Source organism: Ornithorhynchus anatinus, chromosome 18, assembly GCF_004115215.2.
Source record: "Ornithorhynchus anatinus isolate Pmale09 chromosome 18, mOrnAna1.pri.v4, whole genome shotgun sequence".
Classification (NCBI taxonomy): Eukaryota; Metazoa; Chordata; class Mammalia; order Monotremata; family Ornithorhynchidae; genus Ornithorhynchus; species Ornithorhynchus anatinus.
In genome coordinates this window covers 5,192,393-5,218,885 of record NC_041745.1, presented here as the reverse complement: position 1 = coordinate 5,218,885, position 26,493 = coordinate 5,192,393, and the positions used below count along the sequence as shown (strand labels likewise).

At 43.7% G+C, this 26,493-nt stretch overlaps 1 protein-coding gene across 5 annotated transcripts in view; it reads left to right on the top strand.

Moving 5' to 3' along the window:
• Positions 1-26,493, top strand: part of ERG (ETS transcription factor ERG) — a 175,492-nt gene that overhangs the window by 31,386 nt on the left and 117,613 nt on the right. For all 5 annotated transcript variants that reach the window (XM_039914651.1, XM_029082971.2, XM_029082970.2 and 2 more), the window contains exon 2: positions 15,551-15,638. In XM_039914651.1, the coding sequence (XP_039770585.1) occupies positions 15,600-15,638 (39 nt within the window). In that variant the 5' untranslated portion in view covers positions 15,551-15,599. The remainder of the gene's footprint in view (positions 1-15,550; positions 15,639-26,493) is intronic.

The following is a 26,493-nucleotide window of genomic DNA, read 5'->3' as shown; positions in this document are numbered from 1 at the left end:
TACAACCAAGTTGGTAGACCTGTTCCCTGCCCAAAAGGAGCATATAGTCTAGAGGGGGAGTTGGACATTACTATAAATTATAGATATGTTCATAAGTGCTTTGGGGATGCGGTGGGGTGAATGTCAAGTGTCTCCAGGAAGGGGTGACAGAACATTTAAGCTCAACCCTGATCCCTCAAAATGAAACCCCTGGATATGCAGTTTGGGTACTTTCAGGCTCCGATCGTGTCTACTGACTCTTTTGAACTTTGTCCTCTCCCAAGGGCTTTGTGTAGTTTGGAGCCAGAGCAGTAGGGGTAAACCTCTCCTTGCACCCAGGAATAGTGTTGGACCTAATCCGTCCATAGCTCGTTGACAGGGGATCAGATGAAGCAAACCGTTTTTTCAGTTGACGTGGAGATCATGCAGAAGCAGACCTGTTCTTTGCATCCCTCACCTGGTAGGATGACCTACACTCATGTCCTGGGCCCCGGGGGTGATGCTTCTCTAAACTGTGAGTTGGTTGTGGGCAGGAATGTGTCTGTTGTTATAATGTGCTCTCTTAAGTGCTAGGTACAGTGCTTTGCACACGGTAAGCGCTCAATAAGTACAACTGAATGAATGAACCTGTAACCTGCAACTGCCCCACCCACTCTCTATAGAGATTTCTAGGTATTTTTTCCCCAACCCCTTGCAAACAGTAGACATTCAGTAAATGGGATGGAAAGAATGGATGGGCCAGTTGGCATGAAACGGAACTCAGTAGGCATCGGGCTCAAACAAGGCTTTCTTGAGAAGTGTTTCTCGGGGGAAACAAAGTGGCTTGGGGTAGTCTCAGTAAAAACACCACTATGGGCTGGCAATACGGCAAGAACACAGCCTAACGAAAGCAGCGTGGTCTAGTGGAGAGAACACGGAACTGAGTGTCAGGAGACCCAGGGTCTAGTCCCAGCTTTGCCCCTGGCAAGTAAGTTAACCTCTTGAGGCCTCAGTTGCCTCATCTGTAAAATGGGGTTAAGATAGACTTGGATAGGCACTGTGTCGTATCTGGTAACCTTGTATACCTTCCTTTGCTTAGCACATAGTGAGCACTAAATTCTGTAATTATTACTGTGCCCAATCTGGTGTCCTAGCCATCAGATAATAGTCTTCATCACCATCAGCATCATTATTCTGTTTATGGGATTTATTAAGTGCTTGCTATGGTAAATACAGCGATAAATACAAGGTAATCAGATTGGACACAGGCTGTGTCCCCCACGTTGCTTACAACTGATCCCCTTCTTATAGATGGGAAAACTGAAGTTCAGTGAGATTAAGCTGTCCAAGTCACACAGCCAGCCAGTGGCAGAGCTGGGAACAGAACCCCGGATCTGCCCATCCTCTTTCCACTAGGCTACAGTGTGTCTCTTGAACACGGGCAGCTTAAACCAAGGGTCCCACCTTGGTCATTCATTTAATCATATTTATTGAGCGCTTACTGTGTGCAGAGCACTGTACTAAGCACTTGGAAAGTACAATTTGGCAACAGATGGAGACAATCTCTACCCAACAATGGGCTCACAGTCTAGAAGGGGGAGACAGACAAAATAAAACAAGAAGCCTCATTAGCAGGGAACTGCAGTGTCAGCATTGCTGAGTATATTTGAATTGGGTGAGGCTTGGAGCATTCTCGAGTTCTTTGTCAGAGGCCCATAAAGATTGTACACCCATTCTCCATCCTTTCTGCTCACGGATCAAGCTGACCATTTGTTGAATGCTCATATTCTGGAGGGATGACTAGTTTTTGGGTGGTTTGCTACTTTGAGATCTAGAAAAGTTCAAATTAAGGCCTATTCCCTACAAAGAGGTAACCGGCTGAGGGTTGGGAAAAGTCAAACAGTGTTTTGCCTGTCTCTAAGGCTAGAATGATTGTGTGCATGTTGGTGTTTACTTGTCTTTTGCTTTGGTTGTTTTGGAATCCTTAATCTGCTTTTGTAAGCATTTGACCCTCCCTGCTGAGGCTCTTCTCCTACTTGGTTTGATTCAGAATGAGGGGCCCTAAATATACTGCTGAGATTGGGAGTCTTTCAACTGAGCACCCAAATCTAAACACAGCGATCCAATCGAATTCCGAGCCAGTCAGCCCTGTTCCAAGGCAGTGTGCCTCGGAGAGACTGAATCTTCTCTGCCAGCCATTACAGAGCTCAGAAAGGGTTTCCATTTTTCCAAAGCTCAATTTATGATCAAACAGCTCTGAAGTTGGGAGAGCAGGACCTATTCTGTCTTTTACATAGGTGGGGAAACGGAGGCACAGAGCAGTTAAATGTCTTGTCTAAGGTCACCCAGGAGATGAATGGCAGAGCTGATTTTATAGGCCCCGCCATTTCAACTGCATCTCACTACCTCCTACAGCTTTCATGGGGAATCGAGAGAGAAGAGGAACTCTGAGGGTGTTTGTTATTCTCTTAACTTAATCATTAAGGTATTTATTCAGGTCTTACTATGTGTCAAGCACTGTCCTAAACATCAGGATAGACAAATAGTCATTTAAAACACAGTCCATCTCTTATATGGGGCTCATAATCTGAAGGGGATGGGGAGTAGGGATTGTATCCTCATTTTATAAACGAGGCAACTGATGCTCTGACATTAAGTAGGCCGGGACAGACCTGCTTCTAGAACACAGATCTCTTGCCTCCCAGAACTGTGCTTTTTCATTTAAGCTAAACTGCTTCTCTGTTTTGCCCACTTTGGATCTGGGAAGTGTCTTACTCAGTTAAACTCAGTTAAATTTTTAGATACCAAATGCATATGTGGTGACATCATGCTAATTCTGTGATTTGAAGTCTACCTTACCAAACATCTGAGTTTCTGCAGGGTCATAGGAGGATGTGCTGAGGAGAGGTTTTTATTCTACCAGTAGCATTTCTTACCTATTTTGTTCTGCTGTGTGAGATATTTGGTATCTATTTCTGTCTTTAACAGACACAGTTATTCAGAGTTGCTTTTAAGTTAATGGAGTTGTATAGTTTCAAATGTAATTTTAAAAAGGCTAAAACATTTCTAAGAACAAGCCAACAAACAAACATGAATGGGAATTCATTTTGCCACACCGGTGGCAGCCAGCATCTTTTTCTTAATAGCATACAAATCACGTTTTATCATTACCACCATCTGCAAGCTTGCATTTCTCCTGCTAGAAGCAGCAAAGAAAATCAGCGTAATGATCCCAGATGCCTTTTAGCTCTTTCTCTTTGCATTCACAAACAACTGAGTGACACTTCGGATAAAATGAGGGTTGGAAAGAGGAGGTGACTAGTTAAAGGGGAAGATAGTAATAGGAATAATAGTAATTACTGAGCACCCACTGGCAAGGCACTGTCCTCGATGTTTGGGAAAGCTCAGCAGAAGCATAAGACACTCCCTACACACACTGAGCTTACACTGTAATGGGGGAGACAGACATTGAAAGTATATACATATAGAGCAATCAGAATAAGTAATAGATTGTGTAATTGATAATACCTGCATAACAAGAGGGGAGGGAGGGAAAAATAAATGTGCTAGAGGTTGATCATCGAGGAAGGCTTTTTGGAGGAGGGGAGATTTTAGTGAATATTAACATGAATATTTCCAAACACTGTGGAAGGAAATGAAATCACAGTGATGTGTTTTTAAATGAAAAGTAACATGGAAGGAGGAAGGGCAGGTTAGAGTTCTGTTAGGCCTTGTCTAAGGAGCCGGTTCAGTGCCCTAACTACACTGAACCAGTCCATGTCCACACCCCTCCTTTCCCCACACCGTTTTCAGAGTGTTCAGCTGGAGGAGAGATGTCATTGGGCCCGAGGGGGAATTTGGCTCTCTGCCAGTTGTCCCATCAGCTGCTGGGGCAACAATTCCTAGAAGCTTCTAGGGGATCCCACCTCTGTGCAGACAACCTCCTGGAGAGTGTTGCTCGGACCCACCGGGCTTGGCTCGCTTCAGTCTGGCCCAATGCTCGGCCCCAGGCCTGGGCCCAGTCTGGGTTGGAACGGTGCCGGCCCAATTCAGGTGCGGGTCACTGTGTCAACCCAATAAAATGTTCACCTCCAAGTCGCTGATTTGTTGCAAATAAAAGCAGTTTGTCTTTGCTTAGAGAGTGAAAGAAGGTATCAGTAACCTTTCTAGTAAAATACAACCTCTTCCAAGTGCTCATTTGAAAAGGCAGGACTTCAAACTTTCATTGGCTATTCGCTGGCTTTCACCGGGAAGCAGCATGGGGTAGTGGATCGAGTATGGGCTTGGGAGTCAGAAGGTTCTAACTCCAGCTCTGCTGCTTGCCTGCTGTATGACCTTGGGCAAATCACTTCACTTCCTCTGTGCCTTGATTACCTCATCTGTAAAATGGGGATTTAGACTGAGCCCCACGTGGAACAGGGACTCCTCTCAGCCCGATTCGTTTGTATCCATCCAAGCGCTTACTACAGCGTCTGCCACACAGTAAGCATTTAACAAATACCACAATTAGTATTATTATTGATAGCCCTTTCGAAAGAAAAATGCTTGTGATTGCGATCACTACTACGATGTGAAAGCACTTGATGAACTTGGGTCCTTCTAGCAGCCGTATGATAAGGGAAGACCACAGGTTTATTCCCATTTGACTAATGGCAGAGGGAAGCCAAAGTCTTCACGTCATGGGTGCAGGTCAATTTGGCTGCTCTGCTCTGAATTGTAACTCTCAGCCACCTCCGACCTCATCCACCTGTCCTTGTGATCCAGTGATCTTCTCTTTTACTCTCCTTCTGCCTCTGGGTCCCATGACAGTAGTTGTAAATACTTTGCCTTAGATGGGAACTGCCTTGAGGGTAGGAATCACGTCGGCTACTGTCTCTTAGCTGCTTAGTACATTGCTTAATTAACAGTATTTATCGAGTGCCTACTGTGGGCAGACCACCTTACTAAACACTTAGGAGAGTATAAAAGAGTTAGAAGACTTAATCCCAGCCCTCGAGGAGTTTACAATCTAGATGGGGATACACTTAAATTACTTGCATAAATTAATCTTAAATTACAGAACACTTGAATTAAATCATGAAACCCTAAATAAATGGAAGCAAGGGAGTGAATCCTTAGAACAGTGCTTGGCACGTAGTAAGCGCTTAACAGATACCATCATTACTGTTAAATGCCATTGATCGATTGGATCCAAGCTGAGCAGAAGGCTAACTGAAGCTCGGCATCTTAACCCTGAATCATGGTTTGGAAGGAATTCCGATTCCCTGAATCCCAGCGGGCTTGTGTAAACTCAGATTGAGAGGAGGCTTCCAACAAGATTGGATCTCTCTGAACCCTCCCATGTAAACTGGTCTTTTTGCGAGTGAAAGCTCAGGGGACAATGCCCTTCTCTGATGGCAGAGACTGTCTCAGGCTGTATCTTTCAGCCCTTCTGTCCTTCCATCTCCCTGCCATTTTGCTCCTCTCCCCATTTCTCCATCCCTGGGTATCCCCAGGGCAACCCTGCTGTCCTGGGTCAAGGCTCAAAGCACCAGTCATATCTCCTTCTACCATTATTTGATTATCCATCAGGGACTCTCAGGCAGTGTGGCAAGTGCGTGCCCAAAAGTAAGGCAGTAGAGAAGATTTTAAAAATAGGTTTTAAAAGACAAACTGATTTTCCCAATGAAGTGGACAAACAAAACAAGTCCAGGTCTTCAAATGCAACCTCAAAAGTTGGGATCTTTTTTTCTGCCTGCCAGGGAGATGCATTTCCTTTTTTTAAATCTCACCTTCAGTCCCTTTTCTCCCTGTTGTCCTTGGCTGGCCTGGTAGATTGTTTCATTGTCTGTGTAAGGAATTCAGTTGACATCCATGAGGTAGCCAGTCTACCAAACCTGGGTACAGTGGATGCTCATTAATTACTATTATTCCTATTACCATAAAGCAGTTAAGTGACTTGTCTAAGATCACACACCAAACCGGTATTAGAATCCAAGTCTACTGACTTCCGGGCCCAGGTGGTGTCTACTAAGCTACATTGCTTCCCTGGTCTCGCTCACTGATTGAACTCTTACTATTCTAGGTATTTGGAAGCATGCAGTAAAAGTTAAAAGATATGGCTCCGGCTCTCAAGGAGCTTACAGGCTACTGAGATTTGAAATCTAGTGGCCACTGGTTCTTTCTTTGATGCCGGTTGTTTCTTGCCACCTGTGGTTTTCTCTTACATTTAGAAATTAAATTCATATTTTCCCGGGGTCATCTTTCTTCTGCCCCCTTCATATCTACCGACTCTCTCTGACCTCTACATCTAGCTTGCTTCTCCACCCTACTTTCTGAAACTTTCCACGACTGTGGCAGTTGGGGACTCATTCATTTGCACAACCTCAAAAGTTGGGATCTTTTTTTCTGCCTACCAGGGAGATGCATTTCCTGTCTTTTAATCTCACCTTCAGTCCCTTTTCTCCGTGTTGTCCTTGGCTGGCCTGGTAGGTTGTTTCACTGTCCGTGTAAGGAATACAGTACAAAATAGATGCACTGCTTGGCATCGTGTGGGCTAAGTAGATACAACTGCGTGGCATTCATTTAATTGTATTTGTCATATTTATTGAGTGCTTACTGTGTGCAAATCATTGCGTGGATCGTCGGAGTAAAGGCCGAAAGACACTTTCATGTCAATGTGTGGGCCCTGAAAAAGAGAGTTGCCTCATTGTTGCCTCACTTCTTGCTGTGAATCAGAACAATTTCTTAGTCAACCGATCAGTAGTATCTAGGCAACACCTCATGTCGCAGAGCTCTATACTAAGAACTTGGAAAAATACCATAGAGTTGTTAGACATGATTCTTGCCCTCAAGGAGCTTTCAGCCAGAGGGGAACAGGTGCTAGACTAAGTGACCAGATAGGAGAAAAAGGAATCTGCACATGCAAGTTCATCATCCACCCCTGCGAACCACCGAGATGCCTCTTTCGCATCCCCAGGTTCTACTCTTTCAAGCCACAGAGTGTAGTTGCTTTCAGTTGTTTTCATGTGTGGGCAGGTCCCCCAATCAGCCTACCATGGCAAAGACAGACCTAAACTACATCTCCAATGGGGTGAGAGGATTGGAGACAAATGGGAAGAACGCAGCTCTTTGTTTTTCAATCAATCAAGCAATGATATTTATTGAGTACTTCCTTTGTGCAGCACACTGTACTAAATACTTGGGGGAGTACAGTACAACACAATTAGCAGTCACCATTCACTGCCCACAAGGAGCTTACCATCTAAGAAGTGGGTAGCATGTAAATGCTACACGGAAGCTTTTTGGAGCTGAGGCACTTGAATATGGGATGAGTGTGCATTGCTCCTCCCTTTCTCTTGCCCTTAATCAGTGTTATTTGTTGAGTGCTTACTGTGGGTAGAGCATTGTACTAAACGCTTGGGAGAGTACAACACAGCAGAATTGGTTGGTGCGATCCTTGCCCTGAAGGATCTAGCAGGGGACAGAGACAGTAAAGTAAATTACAGCTAGGGGAAATAGCAGAGTATAAGAATATGTACAAAAGTGTTGTGGGGATGGGATGAGTATCAAAGAGCTTTGCGGGGATTGACTAACGTGCATAGGTGACACAGAAAAAAGGTAGAATAGGGTGGAGAGATGTGAGGCTAATAGGGGAAGACTTCCTGGAGGTGATGTGATTTTAGTGAGGGTTTGAAGCTGGGGCGAGCAGTGGTCTCTCAGAGCCAAAGTGGGAAGGGTTTCCAGGCAGGCGGGAGGATGTGAGCAAGGGGTCGACGAGGAGCGAGCTGACTGAGGGCCAAAAAGCTGATGGTCAGGATGAGGCCACAGAGTGAGAGACGGTCCCAGCTTCCCGGAGGGCCTGGCTGCCCCACCCCCGGCTGGGGCTCTGACCTGTGTACAGGCCCAGCCGGGGTCACACCACGTTGCCCTAGTAGAACATGTTCTTTCGGGCCGCCGCAAGCCAGCCAAGCATTTCTCTCTGGATGGCTTTGAACCTCGGGCCTCTCCAGGGAAGCTCCGCTCCGTTTGGCCAGAGCAGAGAGCTGGAGCGGCAGGAAGTTGGCTTGCTGGGAGCCCCAACTCCGATGACAATGTCTCTGTGTCAGTTCACATGAAAGCAGTGAGCTCAGCTTACCTCCTCGTTTACAGTGGCCGCCAGTCCGGGGCCGCCTCAAAGAGTCGGTTGAACTCAGCCCAGAGGAGCAGAAGTTGCTTTGGAAAAAGCCCTGGGAGAGATTGGATTGCTCTTTCTGTGGAATATTTCTGTGTGTTCTGGCGGAGTGCAGGCCCGGGGGTGGGACCCCGCAGAAAGGGAGGAAAATATTTTGAAATACATATGTATTAACAATCCCATTAATAGGCTGTGCTCGCCCAGTCCCGAGGACGGTTGAGCACTCAGTGGGGCTGTATTGGGGGAAACTTCCAAGTGACTCTTAGGAACGGTCATTGGAAAACAGCTGGGTCAGTGGGCTGGGGTGGGGGGAGATGTGGCGCTGGGCCGTGAAGGCAGAGGGGAGGGAGGGCGAATTGGGATTCCATTCAGAAGGATGGAGCGGAGAATCTCACCGGTGGATGGCGGCTGGGGCAAAGAGTGAAGGGGTAAAGGGTGGCCAGGTGGAAAAAATGATTTTACGTGAAGTAAGCACTGGGGGCTGTTGAAGTAGAGGATCGGAGTGTGACCTGCCACCAGGAGAGGGAGAGGGAAAGGGAACATCTCACGTCCAGGCTGCGTGTTTCCACTCTGTAGCTCCAGACAAGGGAGGGATCAGGAGAGTCACCTCAGGTGGACACTACAGTTGAAATTGTGATTCTGACTTTGAGCCAAAACTGTACAAGGGTCCAAGAACAGCCCTTGAGTGATGTCTCTAGGTTGGAACTGTTAGATGGACGGGGGCCCCTTCCTCTCCCTCCCCACACTGCTCTAGCTTTGGGGCAAGAGGGGAGGGAGCTCCACGGCTACTGGGGCCAGGAGTCTTTGCCCCCCATCCCGGCACCCCTTCCATGCAACCCTGTCACACAGCTGCAATTTCATGTCTGAAAACAGCCCCGGCAGGTCAGCATGGAACACCCACTTGGAGGGAGAGGCAATGTGGGTGAGGTTCAAGCTTGACCTGGATTCATTTTAGGTTGCTGTGCTCTTCTCTGAGGAGTTAGTTGGCTCTCAGGTGTCTCGGTCACATTTTCACTTGGACACTCCCATTAGACTTCCCTTACTTAGGTTCCTTTGAATGTTCTTGTGCTGCTGAAGCGGGGTCCTAACAGAACCCTAATGATCCTTCTAATCTTGAGACTCTGTGACCAGTTTATTGTTGTTCTTCTTAATAATAATAATAATAATTGATATCTGTTAAGCATTTACTCTGTGTCAAGCACTATGCTAAGTGCTGAGGTAGTTTCCAGATAATTAGGTTGGAGAGAGAAAAGATACTGAATCCCCATTTTACAAATGAGAAAGCTGAGGTCCAGAGAAGCGAAGTAACTTGCCCAAAGTCACCCAGCAGACATTGGTGGAGCTGGGATTACAGGCCCAGGCTCTTTCCACTAGGCCACGCTACTTCTTTTCTACACCGCAATGCCAGTTTGATTGCAAGTGGTCGGCCAGCAGGGTCATCCAGGAGAATCCTGGGAAGCATCCCAGCAGAGGACTTCATTTGGGACCTAAATGAGCAGCATCTGCTGCACTTAATAGGACCTAAATAAAATAGAAAATTCGGGAACGGAAAGTTCCAGAAGTTCTGAGTCAGTTCACTTGAAGGGGAAAGGGAAAGTGCTGCAGAACAGCTTCAAGAGGGCAAGTGTGAACTTCATTTTTATCTAAAGGAATGTTCCAAGACTGCTAGAAGAGGAAGGGGCATAGATGGGTTACACAGCCCGGGGCCCAGGGCAACAGGGCAGCCTAGACCATTCAAGGCCTGTGCTCTGTGCTCCAGGAAGTGAATCCCTCGGTTGGTCCCGGCTACTCCGCTCTCCCCAGCTTCCCAAAGAGGGCCTGAAAGCTCTGTGGGTTGACTTCTATGTTGTGGTTGACTTCTGTTTGCTAGGAAAGAAGTTTCCACCAACCAGAATCCTTATTCTGAAGACTTAAGCCTGGATCTCACAGCTCCACTTGTGAAAGGCCCATGTGTTTCATCTGGTGAATTCCTTTAGTTTCCAGATGCTGAAAAAGAGTTTAAAATTATACCCAGCGTCACTGGTAGCTATTCATAGACCTTCTTCAAACGTGCTTGAAAGAAATGAAAACAAAAACTGAAAGACCACAAATTGAAGTATTATTAAAGAGTACTATTTGTCTTCCAAAGTTTTGTTTAAATGAGAGTGTATTGTACTGCTATTTGTAAAAAGCGTTAGCATTTTTAATAATGTTAAGTTTAAATTGCCCCTGAAATGCCATCGTTTCTAAAATCCACTTTTCCAGGTCCTTTTTTGCAATAAAAGTAGGCATGTATCGAAAATCACTCTGCTTTTTAAATGTCTGATGTTTATACAGCTGTTTGATTTTTTTAAAAAGTTCATACATTGGTAACGAAGGTGCCAAAAGTTAAAAACAGAAATTAAATAAACAGAAATAAGGGTTTTTTGGGCCAAGAAAAAATAGGGATGAAAAAAGCCTTCAGAAAGACAATGGAAAATGGACCGGAGGACTTTTAAGTCCTCTGGCAAGTGGAAAATGTGTATTTTTTTAAAATACTAGAAACAGCCACCAAGTCTGAGCAATAAAAGTATAACCAGATCATTCAAGTGGATTTTTCCAAAATTTGGGTGATTTTATTGATGTATTTGTGCTGCTTCTGTTATCAAAATATGAAGGAAAGAGGCAGCTTCCTCATTCAACCAAGCCTGAGTTTGGATGGTGAAAGCTCCCCTCGCATCAAAAACAATGGGAATTGAATGTGGAGGGTGGAGGTGGAGATGGGGCGAGGAAGGTGGAGTGGGTAGAGGACCAGTGCAAAAATTCCCAGAATAGTTCTGTCCTCCACTTCTAATCTGTCCTGCCCTCCCTGTCCCCATTTGGTCTGGGGGGTGGAAACATCCTGCGCTTCCGACCTCCTCTGTCAAGAGTGTGAATGATGATGGTGTGGTCTGGGAATGGGGATAGGATCCGGTGCAACCAATCGCTCCCTCTTCCCCAGAGTGTGTAGATTTTGGCCTTACGTTTTGGAGAAAATTTGGGGATTTATTTAGAAGCCGCCTGGCCTAAATGGAAACAGAATAGAACCAGGGGTTAAGAGACCCGGCTTTACTACGAACCCGCTATATGACCTTGGGCAGTTGACTTCATTTCTCTGTGCCTGTTTACACATCTGCAAAATGGGGATGATACCTGTTTTCTCCCTCCCTCTTAGACTTTGAGTCCTATGTAGGACAGGGACTATGTCCGATGTGCTTATCCTGATTATCTCATTAGAACAGGGTTTAGCATATAGTAAGTGCTTAATACTTACAGCATGGCTCGGTGGAAAAGAGCCTGGGCTTCGGAGTCAGAGGTCATGAGTTCGACTCCCGGCTCTGCCACTCGTCAGCTGTGTGACTGTGGGCAAGTCACTTCACTTCTCTGTGCCTCAGTTACCTCATCTGGAAAATGGGGATTAACTGTGAGCCTCACGTGGGACAACCTGATGACCCTGTATCTACCCCAGCGCTTAGAACAGTGCTCGGCACATAGTAAACGCTTAACAAATACCAACATTATTATTATTATTAATAAATATTATTATTGTTAATTTCAACCCAGTTATCCTATATAAGCGTATGTCACCTCTTCTTTCCTCCCCCCACCCCCCATCATTTCCTCCCTGTACAGTACTGAGACATTCAGGCTCGTTGACCTTAATTGTGGCAATCCGTTATTTGGGCGAAGGATGGCAGAAATCCAAAATCTTGTGTGAATCTTGTTTGGGATGTTAATTTGAACATATAAAACAGGTTTCTCTTTGACTGTGAAGAGCCTCTGTGTTGGCTGGTGGAATTGTTACCTCCACAGATCTGACAATACGATTACCTCATAATATGTCACTCATCTTGCCAAAAAAATGTTAGCGAGAGGCTCCGTGGCTCTAACCTCAAAAGTTCTCTTCTTCCTAAGGTTTTTCAGCAGAGATGGTTCATCCTCCCCAGCTCCGTGACTTGATTTTGAATCCTTTAGATTTTGAAATTACCAAAGGTGCATGTTTTACCAGTTGAGAGGGTTTTTTAAAAGTATTTTTTGGACAAAAGCCTTTTCCTTTAACAGAGAGCGGAGTGTAAAATTGGAAAGAACCGCTATTTATAGCTCCATTCCCTTTCTTGATGTTACCCGCCTTTCCCTTACAGTGTGTTTTCCTTTGGAAAGTCTTATTTCGGTAGAGGACCCAGAGGCAAAATTACAACTCACAGGCTGAAATTAAACGGCAGCTGCCTTGTTGCTGTCTGCTTTGTTCTTGAAAGGCTGTTGGCCCACACCTTCTCCTCAGAAATCACCCTGAATGTTTTCATCGGATAGCACGCCCAGACTGCAAGGAGTGAAATGGGCAGAAGCTGTGCTTCATACCAGAATCCTTTGCGGTGCATTCTGCGGCTTTCCACAGCGGAGCAGGCTAGAGCATACAGGCATTCTTCCTTCCCTTAGCCTGCCTTGTGGTCTCCCCTGCCGGCGGCCGAGCGCTTCTGCTTTATCAGGGTCATTTTTTGTGGTTGTCCTTCATATTCGAAGGAGGTTCCACTGAACGATTTCTTCCCTCTAGACTGTAAACTCCCTGTAGGCACGGAATGTGTCTACCAGCCCATATTGTTTTCTCCCATTTGCTTAGAAGAATGCTCTGCACACACTAAGTGCTCAATAAATACCATTGATTGATTATTTGAAGGAGACTCCACTGACAGTGAAGTTCAGCTATGAGTGCATTTGTCGCTTAAAAAGCCAATTAGAGGACCCACAGTCCTGGCCACGTGGTGCCCACCAAAAGGCTGTCCCTTTTGTGTCGTCATGTTTAATGTTTTCAGCTCCCAGTACTGGTTTTTTTCCTTTGCCTCCTCATCTCTCATTCCTTGTGACACTTTGAATCAGAGAGAGCCATTCTTTTCTTGATCAGGGATTAATCACTTGGAACTGGCGTTAAAACAGACACGACAGTCAAAACCCAAATCCAGCTTAAATGAGGAAAGTGGACCTTGCCATGAAATATGTCAGACATGACTTTAAAAAAAAATCTCTCCCACAGAAATGACTCTCAGTTATTTTATTTTGTTCACAAAATCTGTCAGTGGTCTGGAGGATTCCCAAAACTCTCATATATAGGTGCTAGCATCACTACAGTTTATCAGAAGAGACAGGTACATAAAGAAACTACAGCTAGAAAGAAGTAATGGAATGTAAGGATTTGTAAATAAGTGCTACCAGGATGGGAGGGTGGGATGGAGAAGAGAAAAATCTCAGTCATGTTTCTTGTCCTCTCTGCTCTTTTTAGGATGCAGTTGGTAGACACAGTCCCTGCCCTCAAGGAGCTTACAGTCTAGAGGAGGAAACATATTAAATTACAAATGGAGAAAATACAGAGGGTAAGGATATCTACATAGGTGCTGTGGGACTGAGGGCGAGGTGATTATCAAGTGATTTTAAAGGTCTACCATTGAAAGTATATTTTTCCTCTACACTATAAGCTCGTCCTCTAGACTGTAAACTCATCATGGACGGGGAACGTGTCTATTAACTGTGGTGTATTTTCCCAAGAGCTTAGTACAGTGCTCTGCAAATAATAAACGCTCAGTAGATACCATTGATTGATTGATTAAAAGATGCAGATCCAAGTGCATAGGTGGTTCAGAGGGGAAGGCATGTAGGAGAAATGAGGCCTCTTTGGAGGAGCCGTGATTTTAGGAGGGCTTTGAAGGTGGGGAGAGTGGAAATCTGGTGGATGTGAAAGGAAAGGGAGTTCCAGAACAGAGGAAGGACATGGGCAAGGGGTCAACTGTGGGGAGAGAGATTGATATACAGGGAGTATGTTGGTGGTAGAGGAGCTGAATATGCGAGTTGTGTTGTAATAGATAGAGAGAATTGATTGAGTGTGTTAAAGCTGATCATGTGGAATTTCTATTCGATGCAGAAGTAGATAGGCAACCATTGGAGGGCCTGAGGAGTGGGGAGATGTAGATTGAAACTTTTTTTTAGAAAAAACCCCAAGCAACAGAGTAAATTATGGACTGGAGTGGGAAGATACAGGAGTCAGGGACCTCAGAGGGGAGGCTGATGCAGTAGTCAAGGTGGGATATGATAAGTGCTTGGATCAGCATGATAGCAGTTTGGATGGAGAGGAAAGTGCAAATTCTAGGGATGTCGTGGAAGTAGACTCGACAGGATTTGGTGACAGATTCATCTGTGGATTGAATGAGGGAAATGAGTCTATTTCTAAATGCACTTAAAGGTACAGTACTCGTGGTTACTGGATGGTAAAATGGCCATGTCACTCAAATTCCCAGTGAACTCAGGCATGCCCCAGTTAGCCTTAGAGATCTGGGGGCCCTGGACCTGAATATCCTGGGTAATTAAATCAATAATATTGGCATATTTGGTGAATTCTCTAAAAGTAGCCAGGAAATAAGGAAGGGAAGGAGAGCTGAACTCTGATCTCAGGCAGGCCCTGGTGAACACACCTCCCAGTTTGACTCTGGCTCCCAGAGGGCGATAGTGGTTGTTCTCAAATTGTGATGAATCCTATCGTATGGCCTGAGTAGGAACAGAGATCCCGACAGTTTTACTGGGACCTCCTGAAAGCTCTAGTTTTATCATCCGTACTAAATGGCACTTGATTTTCTTTTACACTAATTGAAATAAGCATGGTCATGCTTATGCTTATGAATGAGCCAAATGCTCAATTGTCTTTCCATCTTAGAGTTCCTCCAGGTCAGGGGCCATTGTCTTCTCTTTCTGCTGTACTCTCTCAAGTGCCTAGAACAGTGCTCAGGTACTCAGTAAATCCTGTTGAGGAATGTGATATTGGTGATTTTGGGGTTTTTAGTAGGAGGCTTGCCTGAGCATTTGAGGAACAACTACTCCTAGAAGTCAGAGACCCAGTCTTCTCTCTATGATATGCTGTCCTAGGTGCTTTGAACAAGGCTCTTCACACTCCCATCCATGTTACTGGCGTGCTGTGTGAACTTAGGCAGATCACTTAATCTCTTTGGGCCTTGGTTTTATCAGCTGTAAAATAGGGATAATGTACCTGCAATACCTTTCAGTTAGGTTCTGAGCTCATGGGAGACAGGGACTGTGTTCCATCTGCTTATCTTAAATTTACCACAAAACTTACCACAGTGCTTGGCATATGGTAAATACCAGAACTAAGGTATGGTACTCGATAAATAGCAGTGATTGAATGAATATTCTGAATCTGAAGTGATCATTTTAGGAAGATATGCTTTGTTTCAGGATTAGCGGAAGAAGAGTCAAACCACCTCATTAAAAGCATCAATGTGAGGCAATCACATCATTACCTCAGTAGCATACACCACCACTTGGGCCAAAGCAGGATTCATGTATGACTGAGAAACTGTATCTTGTCTCATAAAAAATAGAACTTTTCAGAAAAGGAACCTTAAAAGTGAAGACCTTTACCTTTTGATTTTTGTGTTGTTTCAGTTGCCCGAGGGTCTGAACTCCTGGTAAACAAGTTGGCCTGTTAAAGGACATGATTCAGACTGTCCCAGATCCAGCAGCTCAGATCAAGGTATGTTTCTTATTTGCTCTGAATCCATCCTTCTTTGGGTAAAATGCCACAGTGTTATCAATGAGAGTTTGGAAACAACTGTCGGGAAAGTGGCTGGGATGGTGTACTGCTTCTTCCAAGCCAGCTTGGGAGGCAAGAGGAATACATTCTTTAATAATGCCGGATCCAGAGACTGAAACTGGCAGCAGAGGGAGGAGCGGAGTCTAAACAGCTATGTGACAATGGGCAGATAAAAGGGCAACGCTTCATTGGGTTTTTTACCCGACAGTCCGCCCCTGTGTACTGCTGTGATCTTGGACCTCTTGTGCCCAGTTTTTTGTTGTTTTTTTGTAATTCAGAGTCCAGCTTACCTCTCCGTGACCCCGGCTGCTGAGTCCCACAGCTTAATGGGACTTGTGGGACAGGAACACAGTGACTTTTGGAGCACCCTTTGTGGTCAGGAATTACCTGGAGAAAAGTTCCAGCCCTGGGTGTCTCCTAAATGGTGCAGATGATGCTACTGCATTTTTCTGTACAGTGCTCATGTTGTCACGTGCATCTGGGTGACCGGTATCCACAAAGACCATCCACGGCCACCCTCCCTCCCACCTCAGAGCTGGCTACATGCTAAGGCCGAGTCTGCAAAGGCAAGTCAGGTGGAGACCTAAGTGGATGGTTAATCCAGGCCTCCAAAGGATGGATTTGGGGTCAGAGTGAGCTCCCCATTTCATTCCTAGGGCTTTGACTTCCCTCTGTCTGCCAAGACAACTTGAACCAGGTCCACCTCTAAGTAGTTGAGAACAAAATGGAATAGGCATTGAGCATTGTTTTACTGCCCTGAAGGGAAACGGTTGTTGTGTTGGAAAGCAAAATGAGATTTGCGTAGTCTGAAACCTCCTTTGGAAATTTTGGGGCACCTTTTATCCTCAGTTTTTGAAAACCTCTCTTTTAAGTTTCTGCCAAAGGAATAGTAAGATTTCATGCCATATTGTCATGAAACCCAAAGGAGAAGAAAAAACCAGGAATACAGTTGTTTGGAGTCTTGTGGTTGGCATGTGCTAAACAGTGACCAATTTCAGAGACCAATATGACTTTTAATAGTTAGGGATTGAGTCAGTATTTTCCTGAAATGTGGAGCAAATTGATTGGCAGATCTGGTCAGGACGATGAGATTGTGTGGATGGTTTCATTTGTGGGGAGGGAGAAGTCAGTCTAAAGTTTTGACACCCCAGTATTGCGGTCAGCAGGAAAGAAAGCTGTGCAAGTACTGCCTTTTTATCTGCCATTGCTCACACCTCATCAGCCAAACCTGAAGTATTCTTGTCAGGAAGTGGGCTTGGGCCCCAGCAGACATCTCCTCCTCTTCGGCAGCAATGCCACTGCCAACTACAAGCTGACACAGAAAAAAGCTTTGGTTGCTTGGAATATCATGAGTTCATCTTTTGGGCATTTTGACTGGTAGTCTTACCCTCCCATTTCTAAACTGACAAGGGGTAATCAATATTGAATTAGTTTAGATGATCAAGTAGGTTTTTCATATAGATAAGCACAATGTGTATGTGTGTGTGTGTGTGTGTGTGTGTGTGTTTAAACAGCCAGAACGCTGTCTCTCCATATAAATAGAGATATCATACTCTCTCCATATGCAGAGAGAGAGAGAGAAAGAGAAAGAAAAAAGGGAGACAGTGTGGGGTATTGGAAAAGTGCTAGTCAGAAAGCTGGAGACTTGGGCTCAAGTCCTAGCTCTGCCACCATCCTGCAGTGTGACCGAAGGCAAATCATTTAACCACTCTTTCTCAGTTTCCTCATCTTCAAAATGGGGATAGTCATAGCTGCCTTTCTGCTTACCTAACAGCATTGTTGTGAGGGTAAAAATAAGATAAATAACGTGAGAGCACTTGGAAAAACCATGGTATTGACAAAGCAAGAGTGTGTGAGTGCCAACTGTCTTTCATTTGCAAAGGTGACACTACCAGTGGCGATATACCATCCATGTGTGTGAGCCTGAAAAGAGCAGAGCATGACCAACATACCCTGTCCCTAAGAAAAGTCTTCCATTTTTCCCTTTCTTTCTAAACCACAAGCTAAAAGGTCACCAGGGCTGGTCTTTGGTAAGCCAGGTATGAGTTTGTTGAGGCAATAGCTATTTACTATAAACCAGATTCATCCAAGCCGGTAAGCAGCAAAGCATAAGGGGAAGTCGTGTTTTTCACCTTGGCAGGTGAGGAACATGTCATAGGAGACCCTAGTGCAGGGCTCCTGGCTGTATTTCCCTTCTTCCTCCACTCACTCACAAATAGTATTTGTTGAGCACCTAATGTGTCAGATCACTGGACTAAGCACTTGAGAGAGTGTAATAGAAATAAAAGACACCATCTTGTCCTTTGAGGAGTTTACCGGCTCTATCCCACTAGATGTGAAAACTCCTTGAGGGCAGAGATTGCGCCTTCTAACACTACTGTATTGAACTCTCCCAAGTGCTTAGTACAGTACTCTGCACACAGTAAGGTCTCAATAAATACCACTGATTAATTCATTTATTGATTGATATTCCCTCCCAAGCACTCTCTAGATCCTCTGATATGGCTTTGGGGTGCCCCAGAACAGATGAACACCGCTGAACCCTAAAATTAGCTAGGAAAACAACTCTATCGATCTGTGTTTTCCCTGATCTTTAACGAGGAATGAAAAGTGAAAGGTAATTAGTGGAATAACGATCTCGAACCAAATTTTGTTTCCAACTCCTCCAGTTCTTCCAAAAGTAATGGAGAAGATTTAAAGCCAATGAAATTGTCTACTGTGAACCTGTTCCAAGATTAAGGAACCAGAAATAATGCTGCATTTGTTTCATTGGAAATACCAATTAAAAAATATCAAATCTCAAAAAAATTCCTGCCCCAGTTATTGGTGAGAATTCTTGGTAAAGGAAATGGTGAAAGACATTATTGCCTTTGAAAATAAAGGATAATGGATTTTCCCCTGACTCATTCCAAATATGTCTGCTTTGGGTAGTTTAGCTGCTAAAGTTTACATGCTACAGAAGAGTCTCTGGGATGTTCTACTGAGAGAGGAAGTTCTTATAAATTGGATCTGAAAGAGTTTCATTTGAAGTGTTAGTATAAACAACAGAAGATTTCTTTTGTGGTTGGGTGGAACGGCAATGTTCTTGTCATCTAAAAAGGACTCAAATTCTCCCCCCAAATTATCTTGGACTCCAAGTGTCATATCAAATCCACAGTGGGTTTAAGCACCATTTATATTAATTTTCCATGGAGTGTCCTCAGGAAAAGTGTGGAGGACACTTTTCCTCAGAAAAGGAGAACTGAAGAGGAGAAAAGGTGCTCTTGTTTCTGGAGCACCAGAACTGTTTTTCATAGCGAAGGAGTCCAAAGAACTAGATCAAATCATGATACCCACAAGATATTTTAGAGGAAACTGATAAATGAATGTAAATAATTGAAAACAGGTGGCATCATCCTGTAATTGGTTGGTGCTCAGTAAACACCATTACTGATAATGGTCCTATCCTTGGCACTTATGTACATATGTATACTCTACTTTTATTTACATTTCATTTATATATTTATATATGCATTCATTTATCTGTTCAGCCATTTCATCCTGATGGGTTGGTACTGCTTCCTGCTCTGATCTTGTTCTTCCACCTCCTTTCACACTCTGTAAAGCATTTTTGTCTGTTTCCCCATTAAAGTGTAAGCCCCATAAGGGCAAAGAATGTGTATCTCATAACTGTACGCACCCAAACACTTAGTCGAGTGTCCATTCATGCTCAGTAAATGCCATTGATTGATCTATTGAATCCTGAGAGTTTGGAAAGAAATAAAAGGTAAAATTTTATTCTGTTTTTTTAAATGGAATTTAAGTGCTTAATATGTGTTAGGCACTGTTCTAAGCACTGGGGTAGATACAGGATCAAAGTCTTAATCCCCATTTTACAGATGAGGTAACTGAGGCACGGAGAAATTGTGACTTGCCCAAGGTCACACAGCAGACAAGTGTCCCTTCCGGGATGAGAATTAAAGGTGTGGAACTCAGAACAAGAGTACATAAATAATAAATAATTATGGTATTTGTAAAGTGCTTACTATGTGCCAAGCACTGTTCTAAGTGCTGGGGTAGATAGATGGTAATCAAGTTGTCTAATGGGGGGGGGTCACAGTCTTAATCCCCATTTTACAGATGAGGTAACGGAGGCACAGAGAAGTTAAGCGGTTTGCCCAAGGTCACACAGCAATAAAGTGGCAGAGCAGGCATTAGAAACCATGTCCTCTGACTCCCAAGCCTGTGCTCTAACCCCACTGCTTCTCCTAACCTAACCTAACCACAACCAGAACCTAATCTAACCTAAAGTAGCCTGGCACTCCAAGCTGACACGGTAGAGGATCTCAAACATTGCAGTCATCTGTAGGAAGAGTTTTCAGGCACAGTTTTAAGAACTCTAGACCTATACCTAGGAAATTACTAGGATTATAACCAAGTTGGTTTTGGTTTTTTTTTTCTATGTTGAGTCAAATTTGCTTGTAATGAAAACTTGTTTTGGGAGCTTGAGCCCTGAGACTGGTGATAGGGGAAATCTTCACTAGAGCTTGTTGGGAGGACTATGAACTATAAAATGTTTTCAGGGTTTCGATGCATACAGAAAGTTTGTGGGTGTGGGTGTGCGCGCACAGGCAAACTGTTTCACATGAGTTTAGAGCTTCAAATTGGATTTAAGCCGATGTTCTCTGGTATTTCACAGAAAAAGATGTTTAGAAAAATCTCTCCTCTGAGGTCCAGATAATGGAGATGGATGGAGCATTTGCTGGAAGAGAGACAGTGTACACAACACCACAATATGTCTTGCTTATGTATTTGTGCATAGAGGAAGCTTATTGCTCCTCTTAACCCCTTTTGGTTTCACTGGGCATCTTCAGGGTAATTCTCTGAATCGAGGCAGTTATTTGAATGATTAGTGGAGGTAGTAATTGTATTTATTATGTTCCTAGCACCTGTGAAGCACAACAGAAGCACAAGATGTGTGCCCTGCTCACAAGGAGATTGCACTCCAATAAGAATTAAAATCAACTATAAGGTTGCCAGTACTGAGATCTTGACTTAAAACAGGGTAACAAGAAGAAATCTCACCCACAGCATATGGAAAAATATGAAGTCAGCATTGACATTGAGAATCTACACAATTGTATATGAGTGTACATACACACACGCACGTGCGCACGCACATACACACACAAAACAACAACAATACAAACAGTCCAATTCTCTGGGTTGCAATCTCCTTTGCTCTTCCAATGACTTTCCTGCCAGAAGATGCATCCCAAAAAGAGACAACTATTCTTCTGGAAAAACAAACTCTGTCTATGAGAACTTGCATCTAATCACTGGGCATCTGGAAAGGCAATGCAAGAGAACTTGGACTGGTGAATTCTCCCAGGAAAGGGGACAACTATTTTATTTTTAAAACATACCCCTTTTTAAAGGTGGAGAGAGAGGTAATGGTTCCATCCTAAAGAGCAGTCCGGTTGCCAGCACATTATTACACATTTGCCTAAATTCATCCTGTGTACAGATTCTGTTAACCAGATGGTGGAATGGGTTCCACAACAGAATCTGTAAAGGAAAAAAGTTATTTTTTTAAATCAAATTCCAATGTCAAATTAAAGGTTCTGGTTGTGTTTATCTTAATGGAGAGTACTTGTTCAATTTTAGAAGGTTTCTTAAAAAAAAATCAGTCTAGGCACAGTGCTTATTTCTTAGTGTCATTTTGTGCACTTCGTCTTCAAACTTTAACCAAAACTAATTGTTTTTGTCACTTTAAATGTGAGATATCTAAAGCCAAATGGTGACACCAATTTTTCTGGAACTGACCTTGTGATTAGTCCCAAAACATTCCTAAAAAACTACTGTCAAGCCAACTGGATGGATCTCCTGGGATTCCCTCTCCCACTGGTTCCTAACCAAACATGAGTTTTGTTTACACTCCAGGGTAGTTGTTGCTCTTCAAAAAAATTATTGCTCAAATTGAAAGTCAAAAGGAAATCAAATTATTTTCAAATGTGGCCTTACTCTAGAGGAAGCAAAAATTTCAAAAATCTCACTCTCCATTGTGGCCTGGAAAAATAGATTGCTTATGGAAGGCCAATTTTTTTTTAAATTTATTTTTTGTCCATTACCAAGTAATTAATGGATAATTGCCAAGACAGGGTCTGTTATCCTGGTTTTCTCTCACTCTTCTGGTCTTCTGATCTCCCCTGGTCTTCATACCTGTGTTCAAAAGCAGAAGCCAAGTGTGTAGGGTAGAAGCCATAGCTGAGAAACAAAAAAATGGGAAGAGGGAAGAAAAAGCAAAATCCCGAGAATTGACTTTTAATTAGAGCAGAATGTATGGATGCTTCTCCGTAAAACTTTCTTGAGAACCCAGGAATGTGAGATTCAGAAATGATGGCTGATGAGAACATTCCAAAGCACCGTTGTTACAAGTCTGACTCAGCCAGCTAGAACAAGAGACGGGGAGAATTACCATAACTTTCAAGAAGAAAATGATCCGATAAAAATGGCCTGGGGTTACTATTTTGAAGATATGCTTCCTGATCAATGAAGTAACTCCAGTCACTCCCTTCTGTGGGTTTTTTTTTTTTAATTTTCAGGAAAATTTCTGAATCAGACGGGCCTGACCACAAAGACTAGCTTTCAGGACCCTCGTACACTAAAGCAGAGACTTACAAAACTGAATCTTTTTTACTACTGTCTTTTCCCCTGGTTGTTGTCTCTGCCTCTCACTTGCCTGCTTTGTGATCTTGAGCAAATCACTTAATGTCTCGGTGTCTCAGCTTCCTCATCTGGAAAATGGCAATAAAATACCTGTTTGCCCCCTCCCTCTTAGAAGGTAAATCCTGTTGTGAACAAAGACTGTGTCCAATCTGATTATCCTGTATCTTCCCTATGTGCCCAGTGCTCGGCACATAGTAATCGCTTAATAAATACAATTTCAGTAATAATTCTATTATTAGTACTTCTACTACATCAAGGCAAGATCAATACCTAGATCAAAAACCATATTTTAAAAAAATTTAAAATCATATTTATTAAGCACTTACTATGTTTCCAGGCGCTGTACTAAGTATTGATGTAGTTACGAGCTAATCAGGTCAGATCCAATCCTTGTTCCCCATAGGGCTCACACAGTCTTAATCCCCATTTTGCAGATGAGGTAACTGAGACACAGAGAAATTAAGTGACTTGCCCAAGGTCACACAACAGACAAGTAGAAGAGCCAGCATTAGAGAAGCAGCGTGGCTCAGTGGAAAGAGCATGGGCTTTGGAGTCAGAGGTCATGAGTTCGAATCCCAGCTCTGCCACTTGTCAGCTGTGTGACTGTGAGCAAGTCACTTAACTTCTCTGGGCCTCAGTTACCTCATCTGTAAAATGGGGATTATGACTGTGAGCCCCATGTGGGACAACCTGATTCCCCCGTATCTCCCCCAGCGCTTAGAACAGTGCTCTGCACATAGTAAGCGCTTAACAAATACCAACATACATATATATAAACCCAGGTCCTTCTGACTCCCAGGCCCATGGTCTTTCCACTAGGCCACACTGCTTCTCTACTGAATAAAATGTATCACTTTAAGGGGGTGGCATGTTGCCCAGCCACTGCAATGGGACTATTTTAAACTGTGTGAGCAAGAGGCGTGAGAGAATCGAAAGATGAGGTACTATGAGAAGGTGATTTGGGGAGGAAGAAAGAGGATGGAAAGTTTATGCTAAGAAAATATGCAGTATTTTAATTATGCCTTAGGCCCTCAGAGGGCTCTTTCTCTCTCACCTTGCTGTTATCAGAAAGAAAATAATCCACTTGCAAACCTTTCAATTTGGTGGGTACATTGCACACAGACTGCTTTTCCTCCTCTGTCTTTGTTTTCCTACATTACTACTTGAGAGCTGGGAATGAGACAGCAAGGGGCTTTTGAGGCCAGTGCTTGCTACTTCTCCAATGTTTTTAGAAGGCTATTTCATTACTGTTGGAAAAATAAATGTCAGTATGCAAAGGGTGTAGGGTACAGGAATGGTTTACTCGCAGGTTGAGCATTTTAAAATGTGAATATTAAAAGCCCTTTCATCTGTCAGATTTCTAAGCCACACCCTTCCCTAGAACAGCCTCCAAACAGCAAACCACACCAAGATAATAAAATCCATTAGAAAGGCCAGTCATAAAACACCAAGGGGAAGCCGAATAAAGAAGTAATTTTAAAACAGCCTCAAGAGACTTGAGAATCATAAAGAAAGTTGCCATTCCCTTGTTATTGCTTCCATGGAAAAAAAATAGACCTTGCTAACCAACTGTGTTCAATTGGGACTCATATATATATCTTTTTGATAAATACATTATCCACTAGATTGTAAACTAGCTCACTGAGGACAGGGATTGTCTACCAACTCTATTGTACTTTCCCAAGCGCTTAGTACAGTGCTCTGCACACAGTAAGCATTCAGTAAATATCATTGACTAATTGATAGTTAGAACTCTTGGCCTATAGAAAAGGTGTTCCAGAGAGTGTTGCTTTAGTCTAATTCATTAGAGTATAAACTCCTTGTGGGCAGTGAGTGGGTCTCTTCTCTGTCCTGAACTTTTCTAAATGCTTAGTGCAATGTATTGCACCTGCTGGGAGCTCAATAAATGCTAATACTGCTTTTGACTCTTATGTTTTCCCACTTAGTACAATACCTTGCATTATTGATTAGCCCATCTTAATTCTTTTCAACTGCTTTTGACTCTTATGTTTTCCCACTTAGTACAATACCTTGCATTATTGATTAGCCCATCTTAATTCTTTTCAAAACTCTTTTGCAGTCTTTCTCCAAGAGCCACTGATTTGTGTTCATTCAGTTTAACCCAAAGAAACAATGCCTGGTTTTCATCTCCTTTGGTTCCTCTTATGATTTCCTGTGATACTCTTTCTTTCTCCTTGAAATAACATGGATGAGCAGGTAGTAATTTAAGTGATCAACCAATGCTGGTTTTTTTTTAACTCTTACTCTGCAGAGTAATAATAATAATAATGTTGGTATTTGTTAAGCGCTTAATATGTGCAGAACACTGTTCTAAGTGCTGGGGTAAGATACAGGGATATCAGGTTGTCCCACGTGAGGCTCACAGTTAACCCCCATTTTACAGATGAGGTAACTGAGGCACAGAGAAGTGAAGTGACTTGCCCACAGTCACACAGCTGCCAAGTGGCAGAGCCGGGATTCGAAACCATGACCTCTGACTCCCAGGCCCGGGCTCTTTCCACTGAGCCCTGCTGTTTCTCTACTGTACTAAGCACCTGGGTAAGTACAGAGGAGTTAATAGACATGACCCTTGCCCTTTTTGAATGACATCTATATGAAATGTATTCCACAGAAAGCAATTCCAAGCCATCGTAATTGATAAGTGGTAAACACTGCAGTCTTCCTGTTCCTCGTTTGCTTGAGCATTCACACTGGAGATCGGGCCTCACTGCTTTTCTAGATGCTTCATTTCAAGTTGGTTCATTCTGTCTGGTTGTGGTTGTAGATGAGGTAGCCTGGGCCCTGCCCCTCACAGCAGGCGACCCTCTAAATCTGACCAACTCGCTGCTATTGGAGCAGTCCCATTTCATGGCTCCCATAGCAGATTTTTACAACTTTTAAGATGGTTCTATGTATTCAATCATTTTCATCTTGTGGTGAAAGAGTAGGGTATTCAAACGTGCCACCCCCAACCCAGCTTTCAATAACATTTTAAAAGATGCAGGGCCGGCTTGCACGGATGGAGAAACCCCCAGATTTCACACGTTCCACAGTAGTTGATGTTGGCCCTGAAAAATGTAGCACCTGGACCCCAGGGGATCAAGGTGCTGGGAAAGTTAACACTCTATTGAGCAGTGTTTGGTTTTACTGGTACCTATTGCTTTACAGGTAGCGGTTTGTGTAGTAGTAGCATTTATTGAGTGCCTGTAGAATTGCAATACACTGTACTGAGCGCTCAGGCAGTACAATGCCTAAAGTTTATTTAACTTTCCCAAAGAGGAGAGGCTTTGTCCACCAGGAAAACTTGATTTCTGGTACTAGAAGAACGAACACCATGTCCGTGGACTGCTACTCATTCTGTTGCAGCCTCAATAAATAGTAAACCATAACTGAGGATAGTAGGAATGGTGGTGGAAAAAGACTTCCAGACCTGGGGAATGATGTTATTTCTGTCTCGCTGCAGAGATCCTGGGCCGCAATGTGACATAGTGGAAGTTGGCACACTTGTCAAGTGAATCCAGGCTCACTGACTAATTCAGGCTAGCCATCCATCTTTCATTTTCATTCATTCATTCAATAGTATTTATTGAGCGCTTACTATGTGCAGAGCACTGTACTAAGTGCTTGGAATGAACAAGTCCATAGAGACAGTCCCTGCCGTTTGACGGGCTTACAGTCTAATCAGGGGAGACGGACAGACAAGAACAATGGCAATAAATAGAGTCAAGGGGAAGAACATCTCGTAAAAACAATGGCAACTAAATAGAATTGAGGCGATGTACATTTCATTAACAAAATAAATAGGGTAATGAAAATATATACAGTTGAGCGGACGAGTACAGTGCTGAGGGGATGGGAAGGGAGAGGGGGAGGAGCAGAGGGAAATGGGGGGAAAAGAGGGTTAAGCTGCGGAGAGGTGAGGGGGGGGTGGTAGAGGGAGTAGAGGGAGTAGAGGGAGAAGAGGAGCTCAGTCTGGGAAGGCCTCTTGGAGGAGGTGAGTTTTAAGTAGGGTTTTGAAGAGGGGAAGAGAATCAGTTTGGTGGAGGTGAGGAGGGAGGGCGTTCCAGGACCACGGGCCATCATTTGA